General features: G+C 59.0%; 8 protein-coding genes across 8 annotated transcripts; 3 read left to right on the top strand and 5 right to left on the bottom strand.

The window, feature by feature from the left end:
• Nucleotides 1–391: 391 nt before the first annotated feature.
• HRG_00191 (maf1 regulator domain-containing protein) lies at nt 392–3,390 on the top strand (the record flags this gene model as incomplete). Its single annotated transcript, XM_044858662.1, has 5 exons — nt 392–402; nt 462–495; nt 566–683; nt 749–1,023; nt 2,371–3,390. The coding sequence occupies 5 exons, from the start codon at nt 392–394 to the stop codon at nt 3,388–3,390; spliced, it is 1,458 nt and encodes a 485-aa protein (XP_044725062.1).
• A 1,615-nt stretch (nt 3,391–5,005) lies between these two features.
• Nucleotides 5,006–9,056, bottom strand: HRG_00190 (flo11; the record flags this gene model as incomplete). The annotated part of the gene is made up of 3 exons (XM_044858661.1): nt 5,006–6,424; nt 6,486–7,703; nt 7,749–9,056. 3 exons carry the CDS (start codon nt 9,054–9,056, stop codon nt 5,006–5,008), a joined length of 3,945 nt encoding a protein of 1,314 aa, XP_044725061.1.
• Nucleotides 9,057–13,865: 4,809 nt separating this feature from the next.
• On the bottom strand, nt 13,866–14,485 carry HRG_00189 (csbD-like domain-containing protein; the record flags this gene model as incomplete). Its single annotated transcript, XM_044858660.1, has 2 exons — nt 13,866–14,117; nt 14,174–14,485. The coding sequence occupies 2 exons, from the start codon at nt 14,483–14,485 to the stop codon at nt 13,866–13,868; spliced, it is 564 nt and encodes a 187-aa protein (XP_044725060.1).
• Nucleotides 14,486–15,208: 723 nt separating this feature from the next.
• On the bottom strand, nt 15,209–16,965 carry HRG_00188 (aminotransferase class-V domain-containing protein; the record flags this gene model as incomplete). Its single annotated transcript, XM_044858659.1, has 3 exons — nt 15,209–15,631; nt 15,843–16,666; nt 16,731–16,965. 3 exons carry the CDS (start codon nt 16,963–16,965, stop codon nt 15,209–15,211), a joined length of 1,482 nt encoding a protein of 493 aa, XP_044725059.1.
• A 1,110-nt stretch (nt 16,966–18,075) lies between these two features.
• On the top strand, nt 18,076–19,538 carry HRG_00187 (BAR domain-containing protein; the record flags this gene model as incomplete). Its single annotated transcript, XM_044858658.1, has 4 exons — nt 18,076–18,111; nt 18,232–19,078; nt 19,163–19,450; nt 19,516–19,538. The coding sequence occupies 4 exons, from the start codon at nt 18,076–18,078 to the stop codon at nt 19,536–19,538; spliced, it is 1,194 nt and encodes a 397-aa protein (XP_044725058.1).
• Nucleotides 19,539–20,214: 676 nt separating this feature from the next.
• On the bottom strand, nt 20,215–22,534 carry HRG_00186 (afadin- and alpha -actinin-Binding domain-containing protein; the record flags this gene model as incomplete). The annotated part of the gene is made up of 3 exons (XM_044858657.1): nt 20,215–20,740; nt 20,789–22,299; nt 22,352–22,534. 3 exons carry the CDS (start codon nt 22,532–22,534, stop codon nt 20,215–20,217), a joined length of 2,220 nt encoding a protein of 739 aa, XP_044725057.1.
• Nucleotides 22,535–23,551: 1,017 nt separating this feature from the next.
• HRG_00185 (ribosomal RNA-processing protein 7 (RRP7) domain-containing protein) lies at nt 23,552–24,493 on the bottom strand (the record flags this gene model as incomplete). Its single annotated transcript, XM_044858656.1, has 1 exon — nt 23,552–24,493. The coding sequence occupies one exon, from the start codon at nt 24,491–24,493 to the stop codon at nt 23,552–23,554; it is 942 nt and encodes a 313-aa protein (XP_044725056.1).
• Nucleotides 24,494–25,225: 732 nt separating this feature from the next.
• On the top strand, nt 25,226–26,495 carry HRG_00184 (uncharacterized protein; the record flags this gene model as incomplete). The annotated part of the gene is made up of 3 exons (XM_044858655.1): nt 25,226–25,411; nt 25,465–25,546; nt 25,603–26,495. 3 exons carry the CDS (start codon nt 25,226–25,228, stop codon nt 26,493–26,495), a joined length of 1,161 nt encoding a protein of 386 aa, XP_044725055.1.
• Nucleotides 26,496–26,930: the final 435 nt, after the last annotated feature.

Raw genomic sequence — 26,930 nt, 5'->3', positions numbered from 1 at the left:
GTGTCTTCAAGGACGGCCAACCAACGTTCGTGGGTTGAGAGAGTCGGTGACTGCATCACAGGACATGGAGAGCCTCGTACAAACCCAACGTCAGTCAGGACGGCGGCTCGTGGCGCAGGTCATGTCCTCGAGCCCCACTGTAGCCTGCTGAGTCTAGGAACTCCGAATGGGTCTGTGGCTGGGCCGGCTGGCTCGGAGAAACCCCTTCCAGGCAGGATTCGCCGCCCGCCGAAGGTGCGGGCGGCGCTCGTCACCGACCGGCCAAAATTCACCCAGGACTGGCTTGTTGAAGACGCAAGAAATCCACTCCGCGTCCAACTCTTCTTCTTCCCCAGGCACCACGCTTCCCGCATGCCAGGCTCCGCTCGGTGATGCGGATGTGATCGTCACAATGGCGATTCAGTGAGCATCCCATCGCCGACGTGGCTCTCTGGCCATTCATGCTAACATGTGGCCGCAAGATACCTCATCCTGCTGTCCCGCCAGGGCAAAGTGGTGCGTCCCATATCCACGCACACACAGGGCCGGAGCGAACCAATGACACGGTTGACTGACCTTCTCGCAGCGCCTTGCCAAATGGTTCACGACCCTGTCTCCCAAGGACAAGGCCAAGATTGTCAAGGACGTGACGCAGCTGGTCCTCGCACGTCGAACTCGCATGTGCAATTTCCTCGAGTACAAAGGTCCGGTGCCCCGTCATGATGCTCTTCACTCACCGCCAGACTGACACTCTTGCTCCCTGGCCTAGACACGAAGATCGTATACCGACGATATGCCTCCCTTTTCTTCATCGCTGGCTGCTCATCCGAAGACAACGAGCTCATCACCCTCGAGATCATCCACCGATACGTCGAGCAGATGGACAAGTACTACGGAAACGTGTGCGAGTTGGACATCATCTTCTCCTTTACAAAGGCATATTACATCCTCGACGAGCTTTTGCTGGCTGGCGAGCTGCAGGAAAGCAGCAAGAAGAATGTGCTGCGGTGCATAGGGCAGCAAGACTCACTCGAGGACATGGAGGTGAGTGGCTCTCAGTCAAGTCTCGTCTCCTAGGTCGCCGTTCGCCAGGAGGCATCCCTCTTGCGTTTGCGCACACGTCGACACCACGTTGCCGCTGACGCTTGAGCTGCCTGACGAAAAGGTCGAGGAAGAGATCACCCGGTTGATGTAACGGCTGCACCTCCTCCTTCTCGATGGAACACTTTACTACACGGATGCTGGCGATGCCACTCAACATTATAATACCACCCACCACGTTCAAGCCGCATAGACAAGAGGGGGATACACTGGCGGGGGTTCGGGGGTTCAGAGGGAGCTTGACATTAACACGGGTTTGACAGGCCTCTCTCGCTATCGAACAGACTCTCAGGGACGCGGGCATGCTCTGAGCATCGGTATCGGATCTCTTCGGCGTAGAAGAGAGGGCACGAAAGGGATGGGGCGTGGTCGTCTCCATGGTCTTTTGGCGATGGGGTCAGCAGCCCCGGATGGCTTTGGGTGTCTATAGATCTTTGAGAATGGAAAACCATGCTCATTCATATCAAGAGACGAGCAGCTACTGGCCTTTGGATATTTCCTGTCGGTCGACGGGCTGTTGCATGGTTGCCTATCGAGTCCATACTCGGTTCCACGTCGCGGCATCGAAATGGCAACCATACTGGCGGGCTCACAGCAGATGCTGGCACGAAAGGTGGTGCGACGCATGGCAGCTGAGGACCGCTAATCGGCGCCGATTCAGGGCTGTCCGGCTTGGGTGGCTGCCGAGAAGAGATACCTGTTGACAATGTCACGCCACGCATTAGCCGGCCGCTCGAGGTACCTTGGTTTGCGGTACCCGAAAGGGTCATGGCCCACGGATCCGTCGTCAGCCATCGCCGCTCCTCCACCTCAATGAACCGCTCGCTCCCGCTTGGCATTCTCACCATCCCCGCCCTTCCGATTCCGAATCACGCGATGCCTGCCAACCCTCGCCGCTAGACACGTCGTCTAGCAACAGACGCACCCAGGGCTTCCATCTCGCGCGCAGCAAGCGGCAGCTCGACCGGCAGACGCGACGCAACAATCATCTCGCACCGAACCGACCCCGTCGTCATCGGCGCCCCCGGCCACGACGCCTCGCTTGCACTTGCGCGCGTGCGCTGAACAGACACCTGTGCACTGACGCAATCGCGGCCCACCTGACAGCTGTCGGGTCCTCAAACCCAGCGCTTTTGTTCCCTTCGACAACGCGCCTCTCTTCCGCCCTCTTGTCTCTCACCATCGGCTATCCAACTTTGCTTGCAGACACGATGAAGGTGAGCGCATCTCAATCCTCCTCCGCCTTGGCGCTGCATGAGTGCGCCATCCACATGCTAACTCGTCTCGCAGTACCTCCCGGTGCGCGACTTCGAAGCCGTCACGAGCGCGCTCAACTTCAACACGCCCGACTGCAACGTCACGGGCGGCTGCGATCTCTACACGACCAAGTCGACCGGCTCCGACAAGAAACTCTACAAGAACATCGACAAAGACCTCAGCTCCCAGCATGCCGCGCTCTTGAAGCTCGGCGCCAGCCTGTCTCCGCCCGACCGCGAACAGATGCTTGCCACGTCGCCCAGCATGCAGCTCTTCTCGACCTCGAGCGCCTTTGGCCCCCTGTCGGAGCTCTCGAGTCGCCGCACTTTTGCCTATCTGATTGCGACGCTCAACGCGAGCCATCCTCACTACGACTTCTCTCATGTTCTGCGGCCCGGCGACTTCAAGCGCGAGCGGAATCTGCGGCGCGTCATGATCAACCTGGATTCCATCCTGCAGAACGTGCGACCCGGCCTGGAAGCGACGTCGCTTGACTCCTCGCCCGGCAGTAACCTGAACTCGGTTTGGGGCCCCCGGTGCTGGTCACTGATTGACAAGGAAATGCGGCTTAACGAGTGCACCATCTTCAGTTACCACCCCGATCCCGACCCGTTCGAGGAGGACGAGAGCGCCATCTGGGCGGTGCACTACTTCTTCTTCAACCGAGCCCTGAAGCGGGTGGCCTATCTCTACGTCCGCGTTGTCCCCGTCATCTCGTCCACGAGTCCGACGCTGCGGCCCACAAAGCTCGGCCAGCACAAGCGGCAGACCGACTTTGACTCGGAAGGCGCCAAGAAGCGCGCCAGGTACTGGCTCGGTGACCGCGATGCCGAACTGGTGCCTCCCTACGAGGACGACGAGGGCCCCCCCGACGATGGCTTGTTCTGGAACCGCGGATCGGATGGCGACCTGGTGCCCTTTTCGGACGACGATTATTTCCCGGAGCTGGACGAGGACTACGAGGAGCCTGACGACGATGACGACAGCCAGGAGCCTGGCAAATGCAACGAGAGACTGATGAGTGAGGACATTGCCGGGCGGATGGAGATTTGATGCCTTCTGATTGCCTCGCCCCCCTCTCTGCGCTGGAACGCCCCTCTGCGCTTGGAATCAGATCCAGACCTGCGTTTCTCAACAAACGTACCCACGGCAACGGAATGTTGCACCCCGTGGGTGTGGAGGCTTGCCGCGGAGTGGACGTAGCAGTCGGCTCGGGGATATCGCTATGACGCTGTTTTGCAGGCCAGGGGCTTTGTGAGCCGTCTTTTCCAAGCAAGTTCCCCCGTCCCCGTTTTTTTCCTTTTTGTTTTGAATTGTTGCCATGTGGGCGAGGCTGGCTAGCATGGTGTTTTGGTAGGTCTGCTTTCTGGTCGGTGAGAGCGGCTAGGAAGCCCGTCTCTGGCGTTTTTTTCTTCTTTTGCCTCTATCGAAACCAATATCAATTTCCTTTTACCGCTCGTCAAAGTCCACCCCTCTCCTCTCTGAACCCCGTCCCCTCAGTCGGTGGACGCTGCCATTGGCGCTGGATGATAATGACGGGCGGATGGATCAAGGCAAAGGGTGGCTGCGTTTGCCCCGGGCAGCTAATGAAGTGCATGTCGTGGGGAGCGCCGTGCTGCTTGTTCTGCCGGGTTGTCCGTCGTACTTGCTGGATTTCTTTGCGCTGCGGACGCTGTTTTGTATTGTAAGCAACGAGGATGGCTTCCACACGTGTCGGGGCCAAAACTGCTTGTCTGGTGCCCCTGACTGCCCGTATTACGAGACGAAGTCACCACGAAACCCCTCCCACAGACCCTCTTTCTTCCCGTCTCTCCCAACAAAAGAGGCGAGAGCGAAAAGAAAAGAAAACGACGTGCATAATTCACCTTTCTCCATCTACGCTTCGCAGCAAGGACCATAGAGCAAGCCTGCTCTATTCTTGGGTGGCTCCAGGCAACCAAGGAGACGACAAGGGGCAAAATCCTGGTGCGTCATCGTCGGCGCCGCCATGAGGATTCTGGAGGCGGACAAGCTGGCATGAGCGCCAGTTTGCGGCAAACAACCCATCCGTCTGTTGAGCCCGTTGTGCACCATCACCAAGAGAAGGATGGCGCTCTAGGTTCTTCACGTCGATTCGTTGCCTCCTTACGCGCAGCTTGTCAATCGCGAGTCCAGATATAGATTGATATACGGATATAATTTGAGCAAATGTCCCAATTTACGCTCCCCCGTCCCTTCCACCTGACGCAATGGCGCTCAGTCAAACAGGTCATGCATTAGTAGATGGCCGCAAACCGAGTTGAAGCCCCCAAATGTCCGCCCTCCCCTCTCCTTTACCAGGCCCTCACAACATCAATGAAAAAGCCAAGCCGATATGCCATAGGATTCCCCAACAAAATCCTGCCTTCAAACCACACAAAAGAAGCAGCTCAGGCCCGCGAGACACAGACTGCGGGGATGGCCCCGGGTATTCAGAAAGCAGTAGAGAAAGTGAAAACTTGTAAATGAAACCTATGGTTGGGCCAAGGCCGTTGTCAAGGCCAGAGCAGAGAATTAATTCCGATGTCGTCAAGGCACATTGCAACCATGGAGGCAGAAAGGTCGTAAGTAGTTGGTAAAGTCGTCAAAGAGATGTAATGCAAAGAAATGTTCCACACTGCGAGCGCCTGGTGTGGTACGATGTAGGGCTTCACGTCGCACTGGCCTTCTTCTTCCGCCCAAACATCTTGGAGAGGCCGTTGCCATCGTCCTGACGCGACGAGTTCCGGCTGGCCGACGCCCGCCGAGCAGGACCTCTGGGGGCCATGTCAGGCGGCGCAGAGTCCCGAAGGAATGCAGCCAGGTCGGATGTCTGACTTTTGCTCACAACGGCTTCGCGAGGCTCAAACTTCTTCATCGGGACATGGCCCGCGGATGGGGTTGTCGACGTCATGCGCGGCCGGCTCATTTGGCCGTTGTCTGTGGACCCATACTTGTCATAACCCGGGGGCATGTTGACTTGTATGGGAATGTAGCCGCCTCTGCCGGTCGCTCGGCTATTGAAAGGTGGCACCTCTTGCTTCGCGGAGGCACTCTTCGGCGGGCCGCTAGGCCCGTTGGAGTCCTTGTTTTCTCGATTGCCGTTGCGGGTGAATCTGCCGATGAGGCTCGGCGCGCTCGACTTCTTCCTGGGCAAACGAGGAGGCTCGGATGGGGGCTCGGGCGGGGGCTCGTAGTTGCGCAGGAACTCTGCCAAGCTCTCCTCTTTCCTAGCGGGAGGCCTGGGAGTTTCTGCGAAGCCCTCGTCCTCATCTTCCTCGTCACTCAAGTCAATTGCGTAGGGATCGCGGACGCGCCGCTGCTTTCGCTTCGGCATGGGCGCTTCGTCGTCGAAGCCTGCGCTTGGACCCGGCGCACCCTTGTTGTTGAGCAGAGCAGAGTTGGAGTTGATCGAGGACTGCATCGAGGGCATCGAGGTCTCCGTCATATTGGTCGAGCCTTGGCTATACCGAATCTCGGGGATGTTGGCGTCGACAGCCATGCCACCGATGGCTCCAGCCAGCTGATCCGAGTCCATGGTGGAACGGAATGGGGCCACGTGACGGGGGATCCGATGATTGCTCGCCGCGATTGGAGGGCCTTGGCGGATAAAGTCGATCAGGTCCGAACTGTCTCCCCGGTTGTCAACGGCGGCCTCGCGGGGCTGATAGCGTTCGCGACTGAGGGCCGGCGAGACGGGAGGAAAGTCCATGCTGCTTTTGATCGGGCTCGTCGGCGTCCTGACCTGAGGGTGTGGTGGACCCTTTTCACCCGCCGGTCCCGTGCACTTGATGAATTCGGCAAAGTCGGCTGTTGATTCTCCATACGTTCGGGCGTTTCGAGCCTCGGGTCCTCCCGCACGACCCGTCGATACCGCCACACCAGCAGGGACACGCGGGACAGGGCCGGGAGACTTGGCGGACTTGCGTTCGCCCGTCCTGGGGCTACTGGGGCTGACCGGGTGATGGCTCAACGGGGACTTGGGTGCCTCAGCCGCTGTGGGTGAAGATCGGGGTGTTTGCTGGCCACGGACTTCCTCGCTCTTCCGCGAGAACTTGGTGACAACTGGGCTGTCGAGGGAGCGCTTGGACTGCGTCGACATTAGCCTAAACCATCGCACATCGTCTCGTCACCGGAATGGGGCTACTCACGTCAATGTCTCGCATGTTTTCGGGCGTGAGGGTATACGTAATGGTTTGATTGCTCTGAATCAGCTCCTCAAAGTTACGTGCCACGCTCTCGGCGCGACTCGAGTTGTCCTCCGAGGCCCGAACGGGCTTCAGCCTTGACGTGCCCGATGAGGCAGACGAGGCAGAGGTATGGATTTGTCGAGGCGTGACGTTGCTCTGAGTAGGAAGCACCAGCTCCTCGTCTGTCTCCCTGGTCCGGGAACGCTCAATGGGCGTCATGCCCCGGCCGTCAGCCTTGGGACTGTGCCGCCCCGAGTGCCCCGCTGCCTTCTGGGGAGCTTCGGGAATGGTGTCATCCCGGAACGGGCCGGTCGAGACATTGAGGATTTTCGGGCTCGAAACCTTGACGTTGGAGACTATGTGCTCGCGCCTGTTCATCGGAGAGGTTCTTCCAGCTGAGGTGGCCGTTGCCTGCCCTTTCTTGGCGCGTGATGCAAGCGGCTCGGCAAAAGGGATAATGGGTGCGGCTTTGGCGAGGCCGGCGGCGCGAGACGCAGAGGCATTCGGTCGGCGGTGATAGTCCTCATCAGACTCAGAAATCGATTCAGCTGCAGGCCTCGAGTGCCTCGTCCTTTCAATGGAAGCGCGAGAAGTCGAAGCATATCCTGACGCCTCCGCCTCGCGTTCGATGGCCTTGGCCCTGCCGTCAGTCTCCGCGGCAGTGGCTCTTGGACTGTTAATCAGGCCCGATGGACTGATGCGGCGAGCTCGTTCCGCAGTCTCGACCGAAGTGTGTCGAGAATGGGCCGGGCTCCTAGGTCCTGTGACATCGACTATGCGGGCTGAGCGAACGCTGGAAGATCGCTTGACAGTTGAGGCCTTGCCGCTTTCCGAGGCGATGGACGCCGAAGCCGAGCTACCGGCGATTGAGACTCTAGAGGAAGTGACAATCTCGGCGGTTTCGTAGGTTACGACTTCATCATCTTCGTCACGGATGGACGAAACGCTGTTTCTGCGGCGAGCAACGGCTGCCGCACCCGTGGCGGCGGCGGCGGATGTCGTTGCGAGCGCTGCAGCAGCAGAATCACCTGGGCGCTTCTCCCCGGACGAGGCTGCCGTCGCCTTTGAGGTGCCGAGTGCCCTGGCACCGGGGAGAGCCAGATCGGGGTGAGGCATATCCTTTGCGCCTGACGCAGACGATTTCCCCTCAAGGGCCGCAAAATCCAGCGCATCCGCGGGCTGTCCGGCTTTCATTTTCTTCTTGGGAGCATAGAAAGGCCATACGGCGGGAGTGGGCAGCGAGTTGGCCCGCTTTCGACTCGGAACCATGGGCGTTTGAGGTTGAGACATGGTTGGCGTGGGGAGACCGTTGGCAACGACGGGGAGCATTATGGTGAGGCTCCTTGAGCGGCGCGGGGCCTTGGCCTCGACGACCGTCTTTTCGTCAAGCTCATCGTCGCTGTAGCGAGCGAGGCCCGGAACTTCAATCTCATCCACGTCTTTGTCACCCAGGGGCAAGGGGATGTGCGAGGGCTCGTCAATCTCTTTCGTGGCACGTCCGGTGGGGGCCTGGAGCTTCCTGGACTCACTCCCGCTGTCGCTGGTTCCCGATCGGGCGGTGAGTGCCTCGGTGGCCAGAAACTCGTGCCTCGGCGGAGCCATCAAATCTGTCGAGAATGGGTGTCCCGCAGAGTCACTGCCCGGATGCCGCATTCTCTTTTTCCAACCCCGCCACAAGCGGCCGAGGGTGCGATCGAGGGCGACGCGCTCCATGTCCATTTCACCGACCACAATAGCATCGGCGACATTTGAGGTGCGTCGGGTGCCCTCCTTGATGTCCCTTTCTATCTTGGCTCGGACCCGGGTATAGGAGACCTGGCCGGCGACAGTTAGGGTGAGCTCGCCCATGTATTCCAGGACCGAGGTGAGGAAGATGGCGGCGGCGGGAGAAATAACATGCGAGGCCTGCTCGTGGGTGCCTATCTCGAGATTCTCCTGCTCCATGTATAGGTCCTCGTCTTCCTCCTCCATGTCGCCGAGGGACGAGTATACCATGCATCGTAACCTGGTGCGCTTCCAGGCGAGCTCGACATCCCAATCCCGCGAGGCCCTGGGGTTGGGCAGGGGCGAGTATTCGTCTTCATCGCCGCTCCCAAGGTACTCGCGCAGCTCCTCGTCCGCGTTGCTGATGGTGTCCTTGGCGAGCTTGGGCTTGAGGATTTCGGAAACGGCGGGTCGGAGCGCTGACAGGTTGGTGGAGCGCGAGACCTGGAGAAAATTGAAAAGAAGCTGGTCGAGAAAGGCATTGACCAGCTGAAGGGCGTCAGAGGTGACGACTGCGGGCTCACTGGGCGGCTCGATGCCATTCTGGTCGTACCAGGTGCCGGCGTGGTTGTCGTGATCGTTGGTGACTATTTGGGCGGCGGCCGAGGCGGCTATGAACTCTGGTTCGGGTGATACAGACAAGGGAGGCGAGGCGAGGCCCAGGCTGTGGCCGACGGTCGATGGCCTGTCGCTAGATATGCTCTGGGTCCTCGACCTGGCGTAGCGCGGGGCCGGCATGGCAAAGAGAGTCGGGCTTGCCGGTGCCATGATGGCGGCACCAGCAGCTGATTGAGAATCGGTCGGTATGGCGAATGCTCTGGCGGGAGCGGAAAGGCACAAAATGGCTAGAGAAGCGGTCGGGGGGGACACGGCTGATGGTCTGTGCCCGTGTTGTTGCAAAACTTGGAGCTGCGCGCACTGCAGCGTGGATCAGCCGGCGGGCCCAAACTGTATATTTTCACACACAAAGTGGGAGAAGGGGAAAGTGGCTGGCGCAATTCGGTTTAATAGGGGGGGGAGGGCAGTGGCAGGTTTTTTCACACTCTGCGTGACACAGCGAGGGAGGCCACTTCATGCAGGAGGTGTCGAAGCTGCTCGTGGCAGGTCTCGCTCCCATGCGCAACACCACCAGCCACATTTACTCGGCAGAGATGAGGGAGAGGATGGGCGGATATGCGCAAGAGAGAGAGCAAATACCTCGAGAGATTAGGACGACGCGGCGACGAATTGGCTTTGCATGGCGCCGCCGCCGAAGACAGCACAGGCGAGGACGGACGGAGAAAGCAGTAAGAGGGGAGGTAATGCTAAAGAAGAGGTTGGATGATGACGATGACGACGACGACGACGACGACGACGACGATGATGATGCTGAGAGGGAGAAGCCGAGCGGGAAGAGAAGGGGCCTGCGTGCTGCTGGTTTGGCTTGAACTGCAAGAGGGCTCCCAGTGCGACGACCGCCGTCGGCAAGAAAAGAGCAAGACGGAGAAGCAGACGACGGAAGAAGAAAAACCGAGCCAAGCTCCTGGGGATCTGCTAGTGCCTGCGGTGGCTCTTGGTCAGGGGGGGTGGGCGATGGCTTATTAGAGGGTGGACGATGATGGATGGATGCGCTGACCTACGCGGGTGGAAAAGGTGCTGTACAGTGCCTAATAACTTGGCTGTTAGCAACCCGACAACTCCTTCTGGAGACGGTGGACCGATGCCCCTAGCGCAGCCCCGAATAGCGTTAGCCCCTATCGCTAGGACCCCTGCTGCTCCCTCTGTGGCTCGGTCAGGGAAGAGGGGGGGGGCGCTTTCTGGCCGCTACAGCTTTAGCTCGGCTCCCGCAGCGAGAGCACGAATCCTCGCCGGCCAAGGGGCACACGCGTTCCTTTGCCAATTAAATGGGTCGCGGCATTCGCTTCGGCCGACCATGGGGAGCGGAACAAGTGCCAGCCTACGGATTCGTAACTGCTTGTACGAATACCAGCCTCTCTCTCACTCGCTACGGTGCACGCGGCGAAAGGCTGGTCACTCACTCGCTTTCCGGCATTGACTGTCTTTGTTTAGCCCGGCTGTCTATCACCCCTGTCCCGGACATCTTGGCCGATGCCTGTACAATCAGGGCCTCGACCAGCAAAAGGCAAAAGAAAGACGAGGGGGGGAGCGCGAAGCACACAGCGCCCTTTTCTCTCCTTGACTCGTGGGGACGTCCATGCACACATACACATGATCCCAAGCAGTCGGGAGCCACTGTTGGCGCTGCGGGAGATGGACGGCAATTGCGCTGTGCTAACTACTTATTCTTGGACGGATGGCAATCAAGTTGTTCAGTCCAGTGTGCTCTGCATGGCCCAGGCAAGCGGCCGATGACCTCCCAAGGCACCTGTTTTCGTGCATTCTTCATATAGTGAGCCGGACTGGGTGAGCCCCGGCATCGTCAGCGAAACGGTCTTCGGCATCAGCATTCTCCTTCCAGTACTGTGTCCCGCGCCAATGCGGGAGGCAGGGCCTGGGGGTGGGGAGGGCCCGCGCCGCTGTCGGTTGGATGCCACCTCGGCGCGCCATCATCAGCCCGAAATCGTCCATCCACCTCGTCCTCGCCCTCAAGGCAGCCAGTCTTACGGCAGCCCTCCCTTGCCTGGCCTTGTTTTTGGCCGTCCGAATGTAAGTTGCCGCCAATACATCAGAAACTGGCGCCTTTTTGACAACCGTCCCGGCTCGGCTCGGCCGTTTACAGCCTCCACGCCCGAATCTTAGCCCGTAGATGCGGTTCCTGTTATCCGCCCACCTTTTCTTGGCTTCGGCTGAGCCAGTTACTTGACCACCTTCGTTGGTCATGTAAAGTAGTCTGCAGACCTGAAGTGAGGACGCAAATGCACAGACTTGACCAATTTTGCTGTGCCGTAGCTCTCGCCTATCATCCTCTCTCTCTCACATACCACTCCCCTCTTTCGGGTATTGCCGCTCCTCCTCCTCCCCCCCTGTCCACGAATCCCAGCCCTCTGCGCAAGTAAATAGGCGTCCGTCTGCCCCGTGGCCGGGGGCGAGAAGAGGCGGAGCGCTCCCGCCCCCATGCCACGCCCGGCTGGCGCTCGCTCGTCGTGGTGTGCGTGTGCGGGTAAAGCGCCCGTCGGCACTCGCTTGGCGTTGGATCACCAGTTTGAGCGATTGTTTGAAAGATGGCTAACATCAAGCCAAGGCACTGCAGTAAGAGTCGACTCTGACGACATGTCGGTGGTGGAACCTGCTAAGAAAGACCAACCTCTATTCGGTAGGCCAGGCCGAGCCAAGGGACGAGGTGAAGGCCAAGATGAACAAGACATGGCAAATGAGCAAGACTAATAAGAAAAGAAAAGGACTCGACGATGAAAAAAGGGCAACGGAAATCCCCAAATTAAAAAAGACCAGAGCAGGGTCCCCAAGCCTTGGTCCGTCGCCCCGCACCTCCGGGCTCGCACAGACTCTTCCTCTATCCAAGACAGCAAATATCTAGCTTGGTGAATCGCAGTCACGAGTGATCAAGGCTGTGCTGCCGATACCTGTCCGGCTGGGTCGTCGACTGGAAAAGAAACGCCGGATCAGCACACTCAGGCGACGCACGGCTGCGGCGTAGCGGTCGATAATCAACAGCCCTGGCTGGCTGAGCCCGAGTTCCGACGACCCCAGCGGTAATCGAGACAGAGTCGATGCCAGCACCGTCTGCGGCGGACGATGGCGTTGCCCCCCGGTTCTTCCAAATGCCTGTTCATGCCTGCGTTCGGGACAAGGAGGAGCGTTTCCATAAACATGAAGCATGTCTAATACAAAAGCAGGTGCCTGCTTGTCTCAGACGTCCGCGGGTGGTGTCGTCGAAGCGTGGCTTATTGTGTGCACTCACCTTGTTGCTGAACAAAGTGCCGAGACGACGGTTGCTTCTCTGGCAAAACAATCGACATCTCACCGGAAGAATCCTCCTCACTCCCCAAATCCTCGCGCTCCCATTGCTCCGGTCCTGAAATGATCGGCGCCGTCTCAGCCCAAAGGGAAACCCGGCCCCCACGAGTAGAAGGCAGCCAAGCCTAGGCAAATAATGAGGCAGACGCCGAAAACGGTGGGCCGCCAAGGCCGCATCAACTCCCCCAAATCTGGCCTGGTGAAACGACCATAATATCTTCGCACAGCCTCTTCGCCTTTCATCAACATGTTGCTCCTGGAGGACAGGGTCCCGGATATCCGATCTGCACGTCAGACGTCATCGGGGGCAGTGGGTTTTTTTTGACTTCTCGCCGTCGTTTCATGGAGAGGGGGCAATGCTCCGGAGCTTTTCTCGATCTTCACCCATCCAGGTTTCCCCGGGTTTTTTTTGTGATTGTCGGCACGGGCTAGGCTGAGCCGGGTGGAGGGCCGACGGTGAAGCAGAAGCATAAGGAAGCATAAGCACAAGAACAAGAGGGGCGGCCTCCGAACCCCTACGGACTCTGCCACACCCCCCCCCTTTCGGAAACAAGACTTTGACTGACTCATTCTCGCTCTCTCTCCATCTCTGCATTCAGTCAGCAATGTGAGGCTGACTGGCCGTCGTCGACGGGCCGCATGCACATCGTATTCTTGACCCGGGCCGCCCTCAGCCGTGGCACGGCGGAGCGAGAAGGCGTCTCTTGTTGCGCCCAGCACAGCCTTCTTTCCCCCACCCTGTCATCTCGTCAGAAGGGCGGCAGAGTTTGTCCGTTCGTCCGGCGGGCGACAAGGGAGAAGGGCGGCCATCATCACTCCCCTCTTGCTGCCGGGGGCGGGAAATGCGTTGGCTCTCAGGCTGGGATCGATTTCCTCTCTCCCGCCGTTGACGATGCGTCGGGAACCCAAACAAGGGTGGCCAGACGAATCCTGGACGAGCTCAGCCGCACGCTCGGTGATCGCCGGCCCATCTTGGTGCCGAAATGAAAAGCATCTGCAGCTACCGCAAGTTCGTCAAGATGTGTTGGAGATCGGGCGAGTGGGGGAGGGAAGAGAGGCTAGCGTTGTACATCCTTCCGACATCAACTACAGTACCTACCTACCTACACTACAGCCACCCCAGCTATCGTTACAGAACCAACATATCAACAGCCCCCTCTCTGATGCAGTACCCTGTAGTGGCATTCACATCTCCTCATGCCCGATTTCGCTGTGCCATAACAAGACACTCCTTCCGACAGCTTCTTTGGCTCTCTCACGAGCTCTTACTCACGGAAGGAATTTTCTCGCGCTATAACCTTCGGATGTACTTCCCTGGCCGCAGCGACTCGTGCGTATTAGACATCTCGAGTTAGGGTTGACGACGTGACGGTTGCCATTCATCCTGGCCATGCTGTTGTCGCTTCCCGTCCTTGTGGCTGAATGCGATTTCTCCATCTTTGCGAGCAACCAGGCAAGCCTCGGCTTCACAACCAAGCACGACAGAATATCACCCTTGAGCACTCGACACAATTTGGGGAGAACTGCTTCCAATTCGTCCCTATAGTCCACATCCGTTTAAAGCATATTCATCGTGAGTGAATCGTCTAGGGTATCAGTCCTAACCTCGTCCCCAACGCCGCTCAGTTCCAGAGCTCCCGAGCACCGCAAGAGCCAAGTCTCTCAATTCTTCTTGCCCTCAGCCTCGGCCTTCTTCTGAATGTCGTGCTCGGCCCCACGCTGCTGAGACTTGCCCTCGGCCCGCATCTTGTCGTAGTGCTCCTGGCCCCCCTTGTCACCCGTGACGCCGGCAACGGCACCTCCGACCGTGCCCTGCGCGCGGCTGGCAATACCGGAGCTAAGGTCGTTGAGCTGACCCTTAGCCTCCTGTTGCTGGCCTTCGAGGTTCTGCTGACGACCCGAACTCTTCAGGGACTGAGGAGGTAGCAAAGTCAGTGAACTGCAATCAAACCAGACCGGACGGCACGCACCTCGTTCCCAATAAGTCCACCGACAGTCTCCTTGGCGGAGCCGGCCGTCTGGTTCCACGAGCCCTGGGATCGGTTGGGGTCGTCCTTGGCGACGGCGCCGGAGCTGGACAGTGTGGCACCGGGCACCTTGACGGCGGCTTGCGACGCGTCGTGCTCGGCCTTGGCATCGTCCTTGCGCACCTCGCCTTTGGCCTGGTCGCCCGTGTTGCCAGTCAGGCTGCCAATAGCACTCTGGACAGCACCAGTGGCCGAGTTGACGTATGACTGGAGGGTGGAGGGAGCGGCGTTCTTGTTGTCGTTGTTGTCAGCCATGATGAATGACGAGAAGGATTGGACTTCTTGAATGATGACGGTGCTTTGGTCGGTGATTGATGATGCAGAGCGTTTGGGGTGGACGATGGTGGATGGAAAGGTAAGGGATCTTGGTTTGGCAAAGGCTTCAGAAGACGGCAAGCTCTTTATAGAGGGGGGAGTTCAACGAAACGCAGTGTCGCCCCGGCCAAAAAGGTGCAACAGCAGGGCAGCAAGTGATGTCATTCTCACCTGCCGAAACGTGAGCAACGTCTGGACCTTGGCACTAGTGGGGCAACACTCACCGAGTCTTGACGTCACGAGGAAGGGTCCTGCACCGCAACTCCCCTCGACACGACATCACCACAAACATGTGATGCAGTTGCATCGCACGCTTGCAAGCCTGTCTCTGCGCCACCCCATCCTGCTCGACATGCGTGGCCGGATACCTGGTACGTGTCGCTCGGTTCATCCACCTTGCAGACCAAGCTCGCAGATCCAACCCATCGTCACTCCTACTCGGCCCCGACACGCAAAGAGACAAACATTCCCATAGCACACATGCCCGAACATTCGTGGCAAGAGGTATCGTACCTAGTATACATGCAATTGCTGTGACAGACGCGACCGGCGCCATACTGTTGCCTCCGGCCTGGCCAACTCCAAGTACCTATTTCCTCCGGATTCTCCCCCGACCCGTAGATTCTCTCCCATGTTCGATCTTGCCGCGCGTCCAGCAACGTCTCAGTGCTGGCTCCATTGAATCGTGTTTAGGTCAATACCTTCCTGCACCAGCTCCCACAGCGGGCTCAGCTCTCGCAAGAAGCTGACGCGCTCCTGCACCGCCTTGAGGACATAGTCAATCTCCATTTCCGTCGTAAACCGACCGATGCCGAACCGGATGCTGCTATGTGCGCTCTCGTCGCTATTTCCGAGCGCTCGCAACACGTAGCTGGGCTCCAGCGAGGCAGAGGTGCAGGCACTCCCAGACGACAGCGCAATGTCCTTGAGAGCCATCAATAGCGATTCTCCCTCGACGTAAGCAAACGAGACGTTGACACAGCCAGGGTAGAAGGAGTTGGCGTCGCCGTTCTGGGACGTGTGCTCCATGGACAGTAGGCCTTTGAGAAGTCGGTCGGAGAGAGTCTTGATTCGCCTCGTGTCATACTGGAGCTTGGTGTCAGCTATACCAAGCTATTGCCACACCAGGAGCAACAGAAGGATGAGGATAAAAGTCCAAGATCAGGAATGGTGCTTCAATCAACACGAACGGCCTTGTCACGGGCCATTCAGAAAGCCATGCATGTGTAAAGCGAATCATCATTGGAAAGGGGTGGGAAACAGGGTGTGATAGTAAATGGGCGATGCGAGCACGTACCTCCATCTCCTCCTTGGCAATGCGGCAAGCCTCGCCAAAGCCAGCGACCAGTGGCGGCGCGAGTGTCCCGCTCCGAAGACCACGCTCCTGTCCGCCGCCGGTGATGATGGGGTCTAGCCGGACCCGCGGCCGTCTCCGGACGTAGCAGGCGCCGATGCCCTTGGGACCATAGATTTTGTGGGATGAGATGGACATGAGGTCGATGTTCAAGGCGTTTACGTCGAGCGGAATCTTGCCCACGGCCTGGGCGGCGTCGGTGTGGAAGAATACCTTTTTCTCGCGACACAGCTTGCCAATCTGTTCGATGGGCTGGATGACGCCGATTTCATTGTTGACGGCCATGATGCTGACGAGGGCCGTGTCTGGCCGGATGGCAGCCTCGAGCTCGGCCATGCTAATGAGCCCGTTGCTCTGGACAGGCAGATATGTGATTTCGAATCCGTCATCCTGCAGATGCCGGCAGCTGTCGAGAACACATTTGTGCTCAGTCTGAGTGGTGATGACGTGCTTCTTCTTGCCGGACCGGCCGAAGAAGCGAGCGACTCCCTTGATGCTCATGTTGTTGCTCTCGGTGGCGCCACTCGTAAAGATGATTTCCTTGGAGTCTGCGCCAATGAGCTTGGCAATGTGCTCGCGAGCCTCCTCGACCGCCTTTTCGCTCTCCCAGCCATATGCGTGTGTCCGGGAATGGGGATTGCCATATACGCCGACGTAAAAGGGTAGCATGGCATCGAGAACCCGGGGGTCGACAGGCGTGGTAGACTGCATGTCGAGATAGATGGGCCTCTGGCCCTCTTCCATGACGGCGGCCTGCTTGAGAATTTCTGGCGGGGTGTCAACGGATACATGTGCCTGCAGAGCGAGGGATACAGGGGCTCAAGGGCGTACCGGCCATTGGGCTGACTTTGGTGTTGGAGGCACCGCCCATCTGGGGCGGGGGGATGTCGGCAAAGTCTTTCTTGTCGAGCTTGATGGCCGTCTCGACCTTTGCCTTGTCGTGCCGGGACTCGGTCACGTAGGCGCGGCGGGTGGCGGCAGGGGCCAGCGCTCGCACGGCGCCGGGAGGTGCGGCGGAGCGCAGGCGGCTCGCCGACCTCAGGGCGCGAGATGAAAGTGAGGCCATGGCTGCGAGTGCGGCGATGGCGACGGTTGCATGGGCGGAGGAGAGCGGAGAGGAGGGGGAGGCAAGGTGAAGAGGAGGTGTTTTCGGTTTGGCTTCCAGAAATTTGTCATGGAGGCGTTCGGCTCGGGGATAAGAGTGCTCACGGCGCCGATGATTGGCCGGAGATATACAAGTCCACTGGCGGCCGGCTTGTCGACTCGGCTTGCAGAGTGCCGGCCATTTCGTCTGCTGGGCAAGCAAGAGAGAAAAAAAAAAGGGAAGCAGAGTAGGAAGCGAGCCAAGGTTTTTTATCTTGAGTCTGCTTTGAATTTTGGGCGTGATTGCACATGAAGCGTCTAAAATTTCGCCGGTGAGCCGACGAGGGCAAGTCCCCTAGTGGGGGTAAGATTTGTAGATAATCGGCCCTGTAGCAAAGTACATGGCAGTGCTTGGTGAGGAATATCAGGGCGTTTTATCACTCTTGACGTTCCGCAGTGCCTCATCTGGCGAAATGTACAGTTCCGCCCACGGCTGCAAGCTTTGTCCCTGTGCTCGACGACTCCACCTCTTGCGCAGGTTCTTGTGGCGGCGACCAAGGCGACAGGTACATGCTTTGGCAGCAGCTGTAGGGCAACGGAGGCTTGCAACGGCCGAGCCGGGACCGAGAGGGTGCTGTACGCTGTAGCGGTTCGAAGCGGCGGTTAGAGTCTACTGGGGAGAAAAACCAAAGCCGGGTGATATTTGCAGAATATAGTACTGCCAAGAAAACGATTTCGAGGTTGACTATTCAGGGGGTAGCTCTCCGGCTAAGCGGCTTGCTGCAGCACCCTCCGTCGGCTTGGGGGCTGATGACGCAGTGCAAGCCACCCCGGCCTGCTCCGCCACCATCAGCAGCTCCGTTTACTGGCTTGGGGTCCCCGGAGTGTTAGGAGGGACATGCGCCACGACGCAGAGACACAGCCACAGCCAAGTTCGTCACCAACAGGCCTCTTTAAACGTTCATCAGTTCCCACCACCGCCTCTGGCAAACCCGTCGCACCCCCAGGCTTCCGCTGCCTCTGACCTGGCGACCCTGCGCGCTCTCCTCCCCTCGCTTCCCGTCTCTCTGCGCAGCCTCGGGCGGCTTCCATCATGAGCTTCAAAGGCTTCCAGAGGAGCCTCACGCGGGTACGTTCTGAGACATGCCCCTCATCTCTCTGCCTCTGCCTCGCGCACTCGCCATGCACGACGCGGGCGGCTGTCTCCTGCCAAACGGCCGTCGCTGACCATGGTGAACCATCGTGACAGGCGCCGCAGCAGTTCAAGGCCAAGTTCAACATTGGCGAACACACAAAGGACGCCGTCTACATCGACGCCGAGCGCCGCTTCCAGGAGCTCGAGACGGAGACCAAGAAGCTCCACGATGAGTCCAAAAAGTACTTCGACGCCATCAACGGCATGCTCACCCACCAAATCGAGTTCAGCCAGGCCGTCTCCGAAATATACAAGCCCATCTCCGGCCGCGTGTCCGACCCCGACTCCATCAAGCCAGAGGGCAACCCCGAGGGCATCCGCGCCTGCGAGGAGTACGAGGCCATTGTCAAGGAACTGCAGGAGACGCTAGCGCCAGAGCTGGAAATGATTGACAGTAGGGTGATTCGCCCGGCAAACGAGTTGCTAGACGTCATCAAGGTCATCCGCAAGACCGTCGTCAAGCGAGAACACAAGAAGCTCGACTACGACCGGCATCGCCTCGCCCTCAAGAAGCTGCAAGACAAAAAGGACCGCACCCCAAAGGACGAAAAGGCCCTATGGAAGGCCGAGAGCGACATGGAGCAGGCCACGCAGGAATTCGAGTACTTCAATGACCTTCTCAAGGACGAGCTGCCCAGGCTCTTCACCCTCGAGAGCCAGTTCATCCAGCCGCTCTTCCAGTCCTTTTACTATATGCAGCTCAACATCTTCTACACGCTGCACGAGCGCATGCAGCGTTGCGACATTGGATACTTTGACCTGACGCGCGAGATAGAAGAGGCTTTTTACGACAAACGCGGCGACATCCAAGACCGCGCCGAGGCCCTGGCCATTTGCCGCTTCAAGACGACGGGCCGTCCACGTCCGCCCAAATACGGAGCTCGCCCGGCCCTCGAGGGCGGTAAACAGCCCGCGCTCCTCACGGCCGGACCAAGCGCGTCGAGCTCCAAAGCAAGCAACTATTCGCGCCAGTCGGTCGACTCAGCCGAACACAACCCGCCCCCCCCTTACTCTCCCTTAAACAAGCCCACGAGCCCCGGCCTGTCAGCCATCGCGGCGTCCAAACCCAAGCCGCCGCCCCCCAAGCCCAAGCCCAGCCGGCTGAGTGGCGCCCCGGCCGTGGAGACGGTGACGGCGCTGTACGACTACTCGGCACAGGCCGAAGGCGACCTGAGCTTCCGTACAGGTGATGTCATTGAGATTGTGCAAAGGACACAAAACGAGAACGAGTGGTGGACTGGGCGACTGCAGGGCAAGCAGGGGCAGTTTCCAGGTGAGTCTCGTCGGATTTCATCACCGTCTTGGTACCCAAACGAGCTGACGAGGGCCCGACGCTAGGCAACTATGTCAAGGCGAATTAATGGCAACCATCATCCTCATATTGTGCCACGCTGGGGCAAAACCCCCCTTTTGTCTACGCAGAGGACGCAGGGAAAAGAACAGGCTCCTCTATTCCTTCTCCTTTGAGTTCCTTAGAACGCTGGACAGACGTAATGATCAGGCTCGTCTCTGTGCAGCTGACCCGGTCACCATCTGGCCGGAAGAGCCCCCGTCACAGGCATGCCAAGGTGAAGGCAGCGTCGAGATGTGCGTGGGCGTTTGGATGGGCCGGCCCTACGCGAGAGGTTGGTGCTTGGTGTTTTGGCTACGTTGGAACCAACGGCATTGTCCCTCACGTTCAGCTCATGCTCCGGGGGGGGGGGGGTCTCTTTGCTTGAAGAGCTTGTGCCCCCGTTGATGCGCGAGTTCGTCAGGGCGACGTGTCCTGTCCGAGTCTGCAACTGCGAACCTACAGCTTATCTTTCCGACGCGTAAGCCTTGGGCGCAAAGCCTACATGACATTGTAAGGGGAGAAGAAATAAAAAGCATGATGCCCGCTTTCTATGTACCAGTTTGTCCCCCGCGCCATACGCGAGATGTCCATTGCGCATATGATTCGCAAAGTGAACCCGTTCGTCAGACATGTTCCCTTTACACACATGATACAAGAGAACTTAACAAAAATCAAGGGGAAAAGGGGTAGGAGTGAAGCATTCATCACGACGCACCCCCGCCGGACATGAGCGCCTGCAACTCCCACGGGCTCAGCGTGCTCCTCCGCCGCGACGCCGCCTTGCTCGTCCTGCGCTCGCGCTTGCGCTTCTCGACGGGGCGGGGCGGCTCGTCGGCGGCTCTGTGGAGCGGCAGCTGCTGATGCGGCGGCGGGGGCGGCGGGGCGACGTCGTGTTTGACGGGATCGACGTCCTCGAAGGGGGCGGCCGCTGAGGATGCTGCTGCCGCCGGCTCTGAGGGGACAGGGGCGGCGTCGCTGGCTGTGGTGGTGGTGGTGGTGGTGGCGGTGGTGGTGGTGGTCGGCCGTGCGACGCCGCCTCGTGAGCTGCGGGCTGCCTTGAGCTTGGCGCGCACGCGAGCTGCGTCGGCTTCCTTCTCCGAGGCGGCGAGCTTGGCGGCGATGGATGTCATGGTCAGCTGCGGGCTCTGCTCGGGCTCGACGTCGCGGGAATTTGCCAACGTCGACTTCGGCCGGTTAGACAGTCCATCGTCGTCGTCGTCATCGTCGTCGCTGTTGGCCAGTCCATCGTCCTCCTCCTCTTCCGCAAGTCTCTCGGACCCCGGACGCCGACGGTCCTCCCCCACCACCGGGTCCTCGACAGCAGCACGCGCCGGCCTCGGCCTCGCCAACAGCACCTCGTCGAGGGACGTGTGCGACGGCGACCGGGCCCGCCCCTGCGGCTCGCAGCCCCTGCTCGGCAGACGCGTCTGCGGTGCTCCCGTCGCCCCCGCTGCTGCTGATGGGCCCTTTTGCCGCAGAGGCAGGGAGCGCAGCGACTTTGCTTCGGCAGCCAGCTCCTGCGTCTTCTCTTCCACAATCGTGGTAAAGTCCCCGAGCCTCGGGCGCAGGCGCGTGCCCTGCAGCGGGCCGCGGTTCCCGGCGGATGCAGAGTTTCGGAGCGGGCTTAGCTGCGGAGGCTCGGGTAGTGGCGACGAGCCTGGGGAGGACTGGTATCGAGGGGCCTCGACGGTGGCCTCCAGCTCAGAATCGCGGTCCAAGATTGTGATGTTCTCTTCGAAATCGGCGGTCGCGTCGTCCTCTGCGTCAGGCACGCCTGCATCGTCGTAATCCGCTTCAGGAACCAGCTCGACACGGTCACGGCTGGGCGGGCTGGGCGACTCGTGGGCAATCTCAGCATCCTCCTCCGCCTCCTCCACCACCGCCGAGAGCCCCATGTCAAAAGCCTCTTTTGTCTCGTCCACGTCGTTGACGCGCACGGGGCTCAGCCGCAGGCCCATCTTGAGCTCCTCGTCGCAAACCGGTTTCCCGCTCGCAGCCATGCGCTTCCGCCAGCCGTCAATCAGACGCACCGCCTCCTTCCACCGGCCCTCCATCTTGACCCACCCAGACCTGAGGCGGCCGATCTCCTCGTCGCGCACCATGACCTCTTCAATGGGCACAAAGGATGGGTTCGTCAGGATGTTGCGCATGTGGTCCGTCACCGAGGCTAGTTCTGCGACCAGCTCGTCGCAGCTCAGGCGCTTGACCACGTCGGATTCTTGTCGCTCTTCTTCAGGACACGCGCTCATTTCTCGGAGTTGGCCCATGGTCTGCTGCATGACGTTGAGGATCGCCTCGTTCTCTTCACTCAGATCCTGGGCCAGCTTCGCGAGGAATGCGTTGGTCTCGTTTCGTAGGTTGCAATCGCCATTGCTTGCGCTGCCCGCCCGCACCGGCGAGTCCTTTTCCGCCCCGATGTCGCCCGTGACGTGAATGGTAGTGACGGATGGGTTTGCTTTGGAGCCGCGCGATCGACCAGCTTCTGCGAGCTGTTTCTTGAGCGTATCAATCTGTCGATCGCGCCGCCGCACCTCAGTCGCGCAAGTCGAGCGCGTTTGCGACACCAACGACTTGGCGCGAGAAATCTCCTCTTTCTGGCTCCGGGCCGTGGCTTCGGCCGACTTGAGCTGCGTCCTCAACGCCGCCTCGGCCGCCGACGCAATCTCAGCGCGCCGCTTCTCTTCTGCATTCTTCTCCGTCAGGCGGGCGATGTCGTTGGCGTGCTTGAGGTTCTCAGCGCGCAGGCTCCGCATAGCCACGGCCAGCGATTCTCGATGTTCGGCGTCTCGCTGTAGAGCTCGTCAGTTGGCCGACGGCAAACCCCAGGGTCGGAGCTCTTACGTCGCGCCGCAGAATCAGGTCATTGAGGATGCTTATTATGCGACCGGCCATCGCCGCAGAGCCGCGGTCGTCGCCAGCCATTTGCGCAAAATCAATGGCCTGGCCATCGCGCAGCAGTCCTCTCGAGACGAGCTGGTTGTTGATGTATAGCGACGCCGTGCAGAGGTTTTCGGTGTCAATCATTGCGACTCGCAGGGGTCCAATATGGACCAAGTTGTCGTCTACCAGCTCGTGACTCCAGTATGCGTGCAGGACACCGGATAGGTCGAGGCTCGTCGTTGCATTCAGCTGCCCGTGGAATAAATGCTGTCGCGACGTAGTTTGTGGTTGCTGGGTGGACGGAGTAAACAATGCAGCTGGACTGGTAATTATGACTAAGCCTCGTTTTGCGTCGATGCCCGACAGACTTCAACCAGATGAGCCACCAGTGGATATACGAAAAGCGCATAAATAATATACAAATTATAATGCGAAAACGGCAATCAAGAGGCTCGACCACGTAATGCGTTCGGAGCTTGGTGGATCTAATGAGCTTGGGCATCTCTGAGGTCCTAGTCTTGCCATATCTCATCGTGCTGTCCTTGGTGGAGAAGACATGCCGAAGCTTTCCCAAGGCGGTTCTAAAGAGTTTGGTTATGGCTCTTGTCACGCAGTCTCTCCAGACTGAGTCTCTCTAGACTGGAGGTTGACTATGTCGTCAAGATCTGCATCGTCCGCGGCCTTGTGCAAACGCAAGGCACCCTGGGACGACCACATGCCAGTCCCCTTGTCAGTCCCCATATCATGCTGAGTGAGTAAAGCAGACGCTGGACAAAGAAACGTGCTTCTCAACCCCGCAGTCAAACAGCTTCTGGGTGTTTGAAGACATGCCCACTCCCCCAGCTTCGTGTCTACTGGCGGTCCTTGGTGGGTGAGGCCTCAGAGACTGTTAGTCTTTTTTCTCGACGGAATTCTTCGCGTAGAGTATGACGTAGTTTCTTCACGATAGCCTCAGACTTTTTTGAGAAGATATTTTACGCGGTTGTTTTCGGCATTTACCCCGGGCTGATCAGGAATTCCCAATTTACCGTTTAGGTTTCGATGGCCCCGCGGCGTCATCATGATGGGCCAACGATGGGGAAAGGGGAGAACGAGAAGATGGGAAGAGAAATGAAAGATGGTAGACATACTGCAAAGGCGGATCCATGTCGACGGGCAGGTTCATCTTTCAGGTTTGAACTTGCCCCTCTTCTCTCGCATGACCTCAACCTTCCGCTTGTCTGCTTCGAAGCGTCTCAGGAGAGCGGCCTGCTCCAGTTTCCGCCTCTCGCGGAGCTGGAAGCGATAAAAGTCCTTGAGCTCAGACTTCTTCTTTGCCTGCCTATCCACCATCCTCTGCTTCGCTTCCTCGGCCTCGGCGCGACTTGCCGGAGTAGCTCTGCCGCCGCGCGTGACGGTGACGAAGCCATCGTCGTCCGGTTCGTTGCGCAGCCTCCGGGCCATTTCTACAGCCTCCTTTTCCTTGTTATTGAAGACGTTGAAGAAGGCGTGTACGGCGCTCTGCGTATCGGCCTTGTCGCCTCGGCAGAGCTGCAAGTGTGATGATATCCACGGCGCACCCAAGGGAGGCACATGATCGGCGAGACCTTCGCCCCAGACAGGGTACTTGTTCGTCTTTTGAAGCTTGGCAATGGCCTTGAGCACGAGTTGGACGCTCTTCTCGTCGGCAAACAAGACGACTGCCGTTCCGCTGCTGGTGTATAGTCGGCGAGTCCATATTTGCGGTAATTGCGCGGCCTCGATTTGACGTTCTCGGTCCTCGGCGTCCACGTCGGTTCTCTTGCGTTTTCGTGCGAAGCCTGCTACTTTGGTAGCGTGCGCAGGGTCAATGGGGAGCGCGGCTGCTGTCTCGTCATCGAAAACGATGCCCTCGAAGCGCCCTGCACCGACGAGGCTAGTGAAGACGGCCCTAATGTGTGGTTCGGTGCTGTCCGTGGGGATATTCTTCAAGAAGAGGCTGCGGTCATCGTGTTCTGTGGGAGTTTGGGGCGCGTTTCGTCGGACCCGGATTTCGTGGATGGCTGATTTGGGGTAGGAGGGGACTTCCGGCATGCGGATCGGGAGAATTGCGAATCGATCGCCGACCAGCTCGAGAGGAGCCATGGCTGGGGATGGAAGAGCGAGTCTTGGGAGCCGTAGAGGAATCGTGAGGAGCGATGGTGACGTTGGCGGGAAAATTTTGTCCCGCCTGGGCATGCCACAAGGACAGTGCTGGAAGTTGGAGGATCACACTGTATCGAATATCCTCTCGTCCGAACTGTTCGGAGCTATTCGGTCCGCATTTCGCAGTAGACTTGAAAACGAGATGAGACTAGTTATTCAATGGTTTCAATATATCCATTCTATCCGGGGTCAAGAAGCAGTAAAGCGTGTCTATCAAGCTTGATAATGGTCTCTTATGGTCCCTCCAGGGCACAGTGCAAATGGAATAAACTCAACGCGTTTCTTTGTCTTGACTGAGAACTGAAGGGCGGATTCTTGGAGGATGGACATGTGCGTCCTCTTCTAAATCAGCCTCTGAGACCTTTTTGCTCGGCATATGTATTTCGAGGTTCAAGCATATATTACTCATACCTTGGCCAATCATAGCCGAGACATGGGCGAGCAAGATAAGGCTTACGCTATCTATCCGACCTTCATACGTGAGGCTATAGTATATCCCAACTTCATACAACTGCGTACGCCAAGGCATTTGTTAGCCTGAACGAGTAACCGAGAAAAACCGACGACCCCGACCATTTGTCCTGACGTCAAACTCGGCGTTCCCCTTGCCGTGACTCTCAGGCCCAGCTCCACAGCGCGACGCGTCCACACCTGTCCAGGGCGGCTTTCGTCATGAAGCCCATCTTTGCGGTTCCTTTGGTTGTCCTGCTCGTCGGGCGAGCCTGGCAGAGGAACTCGCTGACGCCCGCCGGCCTCGTGGCTGGCGCTCTGTCGGCCATTGCCCATGCCTACCACCCGTGGAACTTGCCCCTTGTCCTCCTCATTGTCTTTTTCCTCGCTGGAACGCGCGTCACACACGTATGTTGGCGTTTGATGCCGGGAACGAGCATGCTTGCTAAGGGTTGCGCCAGGTCAAGGAAAACGTCAAAGCCGCCTTGACTGTCCACTCAAGGGGCACGTCTGGGGGAGAAGGACCCCGGACACATGTCCAGGGTGCGTATGCGCCATCACTTCTTAAACGGGCGTGGGCATTGACCACACTTCTACAGTTTTCGCCAACTCGCTCATGGGCTCCATCCTCTCACTACTGCATGCCTACCAGCTCCGGTCGAGGGCAGCCGCCTACGCCAGCCCCGACGCGCCCAACCCCCAGGGCACCATGTGTTTCTCGTGGGGAGGTGACATTCTCATCGTCGGGCTCATCGCAAACTACGCCGCCGTCGCCGCCGACACGTTTAGCTCCGAGCTCGGCATCCTGTCGAGCAGCGAGCCGCGACTCATCACATCGCTGACCCTGCGCAAAGTGCCCCGAGGGACAAACGGGGGCGTCACACTGATGGGGCTCGCGGCAGGTCTGTTTGGCTCCATGGTGATTGTGACGACGGCCATGCTGTTCCTGCCGGCGTGTAGCCCTGAAACGGCATCCACACTGGGAGGCGGCATGCCGTGGACGACGCAGCAGCGCAGGGTGTTTATGGGCTTCATGGTCGTGTGGGGGACGCTGGGCAGCGTGCTCGACAGCTTCCTCGGAGCGACGCTGCAGCGATCCGTCAGGGATGTGCGCTCCGGCAAGATTGTCGAAGGCGAGGGCGGCAACCGCGTTCTGGTGTCGAGCGACGCCGAGAGGGTAGTCGGCGGCTCGACGAAGCGGGCGGATGCGAAGGCGGCGGCGCTCAGCGGACAAGGCAAAGAAGCAATGGCGAAACTAGATGCCTCTGCCGTGGACGACGAGCAAGAGACAGCGGCAAGACCTGGGCCGGGTCCCAAGCATCGCAAGTCGAGCTTTACGGATGAGCGGCCGTCAAGGGTCATCGAGAGCGGCTGGGACCTGCTGGACAACAACGACGTCAACTTCCTCATGGCGTCGATGATGAGCGTGGGCGGGATGGCAGTGGCGAGCTGGTATTGGGGCGTGCCCATGGAGAACGTCATCAAGCCCTGAGACTATGACAAGCGGGCATATGCAGGAAGCGGCTTCCCCTCTGACCTGGATTGCTGTCTGAGATGCATGCATGCTGATGGTGCGGTTTACGAGATGGAAACTACCTCGCGTCCTCGACGGCAGCATTTAAGTTGCGTATGTATGAAATGGCACTGATGCGGCGGCTCGTCTGTAGGATCGTGGACGTCACCAGGGGACACCAAATGCCGTCGTTCGTTGCCCCGGATTCGATGTGTCATGGGGCACGGAGTCGTAGGTGCATGACATCGCGCCGGGCTTGGTTGGCTCGCTCAGGATACCAATCGTCATCTCCGTTGTTCGGCACTGCCCAGGATTGGGGCTCATTTCTTGCGGGAGGCGCCGCGAACAAAGCAACAGAGGACGGGAACGATGTACACTACATATCCGTCGTCTCTCTACGTACAAAGCATTGTG

The sequence above is a fragment of the Hirsutella rhossiliensis genome (assembly GCF_020360975.1).
Source record: "Hirsutella rhossiliensis strain HR02 chromosome Unknown scaffold00001, whole genome shotgun sequence".
NCBI lineage: Eukaryota > Fungi > Ascomycota > Sordariomycetes > Hypocreales > Ophiocordycipitaceae > Hirsutella > Hirsutella rhossiliensis.
The sequence above is the reverse complement of the archived record's forward strand: the minus strand, read 5'-3'. Positions and strand labels throughout refer to the sequence as shown.